At 38.7% G+C, this 7,894-nt stretch overlaps 1 protein-coding gene across 1 annotated transcript in view; it reads right to left on the reverse strand.

The window, feature by feature from the left end:
- LOC107653873 (rho GTPase-activating protein 18-like) overlaps positions 1 to 973 on the reverse strand; it is a 30,911-nt gene extending 29,938 nt beyond the window's left edge. Inside the window, exon 1 of the mRNA XM_016440742.1 lies at positions 825 to 973. Coding sequence (XP_016296228.1) covers positions 825 to 919 — 95 coding nt within the window. The 5' untranslated portion in view covers positions 920 to 973. The remainder of the gene's footprint in view (positions 1 to 824) is intronic.
- Positions 974 to 7,894: the final 6,921 nt, after the last annotated feature.

A 7,894-nucleotide genomic window follows, 5' to 3' on the forward strand; every position in this document is an offset into this window, starting at 1 on the left:
GAGAGAGTGTGTGTGTGTGTGTGTGTGTGTGTGTGTGTGTGTGTGTGTGTGTGTGTGTGTATGTGAGTGTGTGTGAGTGTGTGTGTGTGTTATAGTCAGTAATGGTGAAAGTTACTTTTAAAAGTAATGCATTACAATATTGTTACTCCCTAAAAAAGTAACTTATTGTGTTACTTAGTTACTTTTCATGGAAAGTAATGTATGTTACTTTTGCATTCCTTTTTCACATCTGGGCTGGTCTCATTTTTCTCTTTTCAGCAATAAAAAAAGGAAACACAAATGTTATGTTTATCTAAAGTCATTTTTGCTTATTATGGTTGAACTGGATCATCGAAGGTCAGCAGCAAAGACACTGAATAATAAAATGAGATTAAATGCATAAAGGATATTTGTGTTATTTATCACATTTAATTATTGCAGGTTTGTGTCATATTCTGAGTTTGCATTTGACTGTTTTTACTGCTTTTGAGGAATACTGAATCAGTTTTTGTGCAGGTGTGATGATGAGTAAATGCATGCTGACATTTAGTCCAGATCTACAGTAGCATGTTCACACAGCGCATCTGCACTCACTCCTGATTCTCTCAACATGAGCACAGGACAGCTTCAGCCAATACACGGGAAATAAAGTAACTGGTGTTACTTATTTGAAAAAGTAACTCAGATATTTCCTTGTAAATTAAAAAGTAATGCGTTACTTTACTCCTTACCTGGGGAAAAAGTGATCTGATTACATAACTCGCGTTACTTGTAATGCGTTAACGCCAACGCTGGTTATATAGTGTGTGTGTGTGTGTGTGTGTGTGTGTGTGTTAGTCTCTGACCTGTTGTCTGCTGCGTGTTTCTGCTCATCTGCGTGGATCCTGAATGAATGAAAGGCAGTCAGAATCACTCCGCCACAGTCCTTCACATCCATCATCCCTCAGATCACGAACACACTCGCGGAGATCACGGCACGCGTGTGTGTGTGTGTGTGTGTGTGTGTGTGTGTGTGAGATCCGACCGCCATGAAACGCAGACGCGCGGGGGCGGGGCTACAGCCGCCCGCGTCCAATCAGCACACAGGGGCATGCAAAAATTAACATGAAATATTTCCTCTGGTCAAACAAAAGCAACACTCACCAAATACGATTCTTATTTGATTTTGTTACAACTTATCACATAAAGTACTCTCACTAATACATTTACATTTTCCCGCATGTATAATGCACAATAATACTGCAATGATGAAAAGTGTGAAATGACACAAATGGAAGTGTGTGAATGATGTAGAGATGACACAGATGAAAACTTCTTCTTTATCTGATTCCATCTGTAAGAAACCACATTCCCCCGTTAATGAAGCACCTGAATGACCCTCTGAAGCTGGTTATGTAACTTCTTCAAACAGCAGCTCTTCCTCTTCGGTCCTGATGTCTGATAAATTCACACTGATTCCGTTCTTCTGTGGTCGCATCGATCCGCTTCTGTCAAACTCTGATTTACAGTTTAATGCTGCTGACAGATGAACTGTTATCGAGCGGCTGCCACAGCAGCTTTCTGTTCATCTGTCCATCTGATAACCAGCTGATGTTCTTCCTCATTCATTTTCACTCAGCTGAAAAAAATCTAAACAAATCAAAAGCCTTATGACAGTTTACAACACGACACGACTCTTTCCAACTGAAGAAGAGAAGTGTGCACTAAGACAAGCATCACCATTACTGTAAGCAACCACACAGGACACCCTAGCAACCACCTGTCAACCAAACAGCACCCTAGCAACCACACAGAACACGCTAGCAACCACCTAGCAACCAAACAACACCCTAGCAACCACACAGGACACCTTAGCAACCACCCGTCAACCAAACAACATCCTAGCATCCACACAGAACACGCTAGCAACCAAACAACACCCTAGCAACCACACAGGACACCCTAGCAACCACCTAGCAGCCAAACAACATCCTAGCAACCACACAGAACACCCTAGCAACCAAACAACACCCTAGCAACTGCCTAGCAACAAAACACCCTAGCAACCACACAGAACATGCTAGCAACCACCTAACAACCAAACAACACCCTGGCAACCACACAGAATGCCATAGCAACTAAACAACATCCTAGCAACCACACAGAACACCCTAGCAAACACCGATCAACCAAACAACACCCTAGCAACCACACATAGCAACCAAACAACATCCTAACAACCACACAGAATACCATAGCAACCACACAGAACAGCCTAGCAACCAAAAGACAACCTAGCAACCACACAGAATACCTTAGCAACCACCTATCAACCAAACAGCACCCTAGCAACCACACAGAACAACCTAGCAACCAAACAACACCCTAACAACCACACAGAACACTCTAGCAACCGCATGGTAACTTGTTAAAAAAACTCTTAACACCCACACCCATTTCCTGAAGAAATCAAGGATGTAAAATTAAGCTATATTTTGTATATCATGCATATTTTATGTATTTTATGCATAATTATGTATATTTGAAATAAGCATATGTGCATAATATTAATAAATAATAGAATATGCATATATATATATTCTATCATTTAATAATTTATTATACTAAAAATGCAGTAAAAACAGTAATATTGTGAAATATTATTACAATTTAAAACAACTGTTTTCTCTGTGAATATGTGTTAAACTGTAATGTATTTCTGTGATCAAAGCTGTATTTTCAGCATCATTACGCCAGTCTTCAGTGTCACATGATCTTCAGAAATCATTCTAATATGCTGATTTGCTGCTCAATTATTATCAGTTATTATTGATGCTCTGCGTTTTAGCACTTCTTCCTTTGAATGGACATCTCTAATAAATGTGAAATGAAAATGATCAACACAGAGTCTGTTTGATTGCAGGAGCATGAGCTCATGATGTGCCCTGCGTATGATTTATTCAGCACATGAGGATTGATTTCTATCAGAGTCACTTCCTGTTTCAGGGCTGCTGCTGCTGCTTCTGCTCAAAGGCTGAATAAATGATGAGTGATCAACAGGTCAACACATTATAGATCCTTCTAGAAACCCTCATCTGTCCATCTGAAGAATGGAGAAACTTCACCTCTACAGATACTCATTTCTGCAGGTGTCACAGCATCTTCAGGTATCTTTATATCTGGTGTTCCTCTAATGACTCTCAGGAAGAGTTTGGCAGTGTTTTGCTTCTACTATCAGATTTCCGGAACTCACCTGCTGCCAAATTTCCATGCATGTACAGTATTGTGTGTTATTTGAGTGAAATGATTGATTTTTGAATGGTTTTGGGTGAAGTGATCATCACTAGCGATCAGGCTGATGTGGGATCAGTGTTTGGACTGTTGGAAGCTGCAGTGGAAACAGTGTCGCGGATCTCTGGAAACTGGCACTGGAGGATCCCGCTTACATCGCTCCTCGCTGTCTGCCGCTTCCTGTGACCTCTGACCTCTCCCTTTCCTCTCAGAGCGAGGACAAACCGGCGGGTGCTCAGCAGGCCTGAGCAAACACACTGAACAGGAGGATCCCGCTTACATCGCTCCTCGCTGTCTGCCGCTTTCTGTGACCTCTGACCTCTCCCTTTCCTCTCAGAGCGAGGACAAACCGGCGGGTGCTCAGCAGGCCTGAGCAAACACACTGAACATGACTGAATGATGGAATATAATACAGCACGTGTGTGTGTGTGTGTGTGTGTGTGTGTGTGTGTGTGCATGTGTGCGCGTGGAGCCATTAGCGGGATCGTTTGCATTATTAATGAGATGATGTAAGATCTGTCCGCTGTCTCGCAGGATGGCATCTGTTGGCACAGAAAGACAGCAGTGAAATGGAGAAATGCATTTACATTTGGCAGTTGCTTTTATCCACAGCGACTTGCATTGAATTCAAGGTAAACATGTGATCAGTTCATATGGATTCATATGAATAAAAAATTTTAAAAGGTTAGATTTTTTCCCCCCAGAATTGTTTGATATAAACTGAAATTCTGAGGGAAAAAGTTGCAATTACCTTTTTTTCTTATCCAGTGGCGGAAACGGCTTCCATAAGTTGATGCTAATGCCTCGATCTGCTGTTTGCAGCTACAAAAATGGTTTATAAAGTCTCAAATCAGTGTTATTGTGAATTAGATTTTTTGATTTTCTGTTTAAATTTAAATTTTAGTTAAAGTTTTACTAATTTTTTGGGGGTTTTATAATTTTTTTTTTTATATGTCCATATAGTTTTTATTCAATTTTAGTTTTAGTTATTTTAGTTCTTCAATTTTAAGTAAACAAAAATTAGAATTTTGACTAGGCAACTAACTGAAATTTTCTAAAAAAAAAAAAATTTCAGTTCATGTTTGCTCTATTTGCTTTTTATTTTATTTTATTTTATTTTTTGACTTTTAGTTAATGATAATAACCTTGTTTCAAAGTCCAAATTTGGGTTTGTGCATGCTCATAATTAGCTTTATATAAACTCATGGACAGTATTGTGTCTGTCAGATTTATGCATTTGGCAAACACTTCAGTACAAAGATACTTTCACTGCATTCAAATTATACATTTTATCAGTTCATGCATTCCCTGGGATTTGAACCCATGACCTTGGTGTTGCAAGCACCATGCTGTATTGAGCTTTAAGAAGATCCATGTGTTCTCAGTACAGGAGTGTAAGACGGCAGAAATCAACAGGATTCTGGAATGTTCTGAGATATTCTCACCCCTGATCCTTCATTCCTGCCAGAGATAAACGGCCCTCATCCACACAACGCTCTTCCTCTGTAATGTTTAACTAGAGCAGTCAGTGTGTGTGTGTTGGAGTGTGAATACATGCTCTGGCTGTGAAATCTTTGAAAATATGGATACAGCGTTTGATCTGTCGTGCAGTTGAGGTATGTGTTTTTCAATAGTGGTCTCACTGTGTGCCATCGTAGTTTTGTTTTTAGAGGATACTGTTACCAAGCAAGTTTTTTTGTGTTTGTGTGTGTGTGTGTGTATGTGGATGGACATCATGGTTTACATGCAAAATATCAAACCACAAAATCAAGAGTGTAAAATTAATGAACAGTCTTCACAGACATTCATAAATAATTCATTACCATTGCTACTATACTATTACAGTTTTTCTAACACACTATAACTGATTAATTTGGCCCAATTTTCCAAACCACTCATACAGTTCCTGAAACAAAGACACGTTTCTCAACACCTTGAACACATTTCACCTGTTTGCACACACGTTACAATTTGCTCAGTGTTTTCAGCTAAACTCTACACAAAAGCGCTATCATTTTGCACAGGTTTAACCATGTTCTCATTCAGAAAACACAAACACAATATAATTAACTCAAGCATAAAAAAATTAACTCAAACAGTGCACATTTATCCCTGTGTGAACATTAAGCAGCAAAACTGATGACACACAGCTCAGAATCTCAGGATGATATGAACAAGAGCACAGCTGATTATGAGTTTTGGAAAATTAATCCTGTGGGAAACAAAGAGGAATAAGAGGGGAAAATAAAAATGATGAAATACACAGCACTATAGTTGAGCATGTTCTTCTGCGTGGACTGATCATGAGGGAAGTTAGGCTACAGCTCAGCTACAGGGTTTCAGTACTACTTACACATACAATATAATTACAGAACATAGCAGCAGTACTTCAGATGAGAGAGCTTTCATTATTCTATATACAGTAAATACTGTAGCACATGTTATACACCCTCAAACTCATTACTGTTGAACTGATTTGTGCAGAACTGAGAGACGGCTGTCTAGGGGAGGCTATAACATATAAACTGCTATAACAAATAAGGATATACTGCAATGCAAATTGGCAGAGGATGCTGAATGAATGATTTATTTATGTATTCATTCATTCATTATTTCTTTTTTCTGTAAAGTAACTGACGGTATATTCCAAAGTGTGTTTACTGTATATTATGTTGTTTGGTCTTTGAACTTTTCTCTTGTAGTGCTTTTCAGCTACTGTAAGATCTCTTTACGTTTCTAAAACGTTTCTTAAAGTGTATTGCTGAATTTGACTGTATCTGCACTGCTCTATTTATGCCGTATACTGTAACAGACATTGACTAGCAAAAGGATTCCTGTTTCCCAAAAGCAGGTTTTAGTAACAGTGTTGAGTTGATCTCACTATTGTTCTCTAGGCAGTGCAGTATGTGTGTATTTGACAGGTTTGTGTGTCATCTGAGGCCAAAGTCTGACTAAAGAGAACATGTTTTTGACTAAACTATTTGATTTTGAGCTGGAAGTTTGCACAAGTTGGTGTGTAGTTTTGAGATTGTGTTTATAGTTGTGAGAAAATGGTGAATTGTTTCATGAATAGTTTGTTAGCAATCGAGAAAAACTGTAATATTCAAAATATTTATTTACTATAAATATTAAATATTAGTTATGAAATATAATATGCATACAGTTTATTTATTTAAAATATTTGGTTGTATTCTATGGTTCTACAGCCTGTTTCTGTCAGAAAAAAGGTAAGTAGGTAAACTTTTTATATTACAGTTCATACTTTTTTCTTACAATGTCTTTTTTCAGAGATATGAATTCAGAATTCTGAGGAAAAAGGTCAGAATTGTGAGATAAAAAGTCACATTTACCTTTTTTATTTTATTTCGATGAGGAAACAAGCTTCTGTGGTTTTCTGGAAGTGTCTCTGGACTCTAAAAGGTGCAGTTACTGTCTGGATCATCAAACACAAACTTCAGTAAAAGGCTAAAAGCTGAGCGTGTCTCTGTGAGTTCAGCTGCTATTGATGACACGCCTGATTCATACGTGACGCTTTGAGGAATAAAGTCACAGTCAAACACTGTAATTACTGAGAGCTCAGACAGAGAGAGAGAGAGACGCCGCGTGTCTGTCTGTGTGTGTGTGTGTGTGTGTGTGAGCCACACATACAAACACACACCTACCTGCATGTAAATCTGTTTATGTTAAAGCTGTTTTTGGCTCTTTATATTTGAAGTCACACATCATCATCATGCTTTTAGGAAAGGTCACATCTCCCTCGAGTCTCTTGTTGTGTTTCCTGCAGGTGTTTGTGTTTGGATGCAGTGAGTGTGTGTAAACAGAAGGAGATCAGATCAGACTCTGAGAGGTTTGCGCTGGTTTGTGATCGTGGTTTTTATCTGTAGATTGTGGGAGTGAGAGAAACGTCAGGAGGATTCTGCATTGAGTGAAATTCCCAGCTGACAGAAGTTCCCCGTCAGCGTGAATGTGAAGCACGAGACGCACGTTCCTCTGTACAGGAAGTGTGTTCACAGCAGACGTGTGAAGGAATGTTTATGAGCGCTATAAACACACACACACACACACAATCTCTGACCTGGTTTACTAGAGTTAACCAGCACAGCACTAGCTCTGATGTGTCACTCCTGAAGCGTCTCAGGCATGAGCTGACCTCTGACCTCTGACAGTATGACCATGTTGACACTGGAAAGTGTTTGAATCTCTGTCCTGCACTGAACGTCTGTACTGATTGAAGTCTATCATCAGTCACTGCTCTCTTCATCATCATCATTATCATCAGAATGATTTTGCTGTTTAATTGGTGTGTGTTTTGGGGAACGGAGCCGTTCTAAATCTCTGCTGCATGATTTATGATAGATTACATTCAGATGAATGATTCATGAGGTGAATAAGATTCATTACGGCCAGAGACTGAGAGAAAGACTCTTCAATGTGCATTAAGATACTGATGGAATAAAATCATATTGTGTTCTAACAAACAAACACAGTGAATAAATGAGTGAGCAGCTCTTACATTAGTGTTCATCACACACACACACACACACACACACACACACACACACTTACTCACACATATATATAAAATATATATATATATGTGTGTGTGTATATATATATATATATATATATATATATATATATATAT

The sequence above is a fragment of the Sinocyclocheilus anshuiensis genome, unplaced genomic scaffold (assembly GCF_001515605.1).
Source record: "Sinocyclocheilus anshuiensis isolate Anshui unplaced genomic scaffold, SAMN03320099.WGS_v1.1 scaffold1994, whole genome shotgun sequence".
NCBI lineage: Eukaryota > Metazoa > Chordata > Actinopteri > Cypriniformes > Cyprinidae > Sinocyclocheilus > Sinocyclocheilus anshuiensis.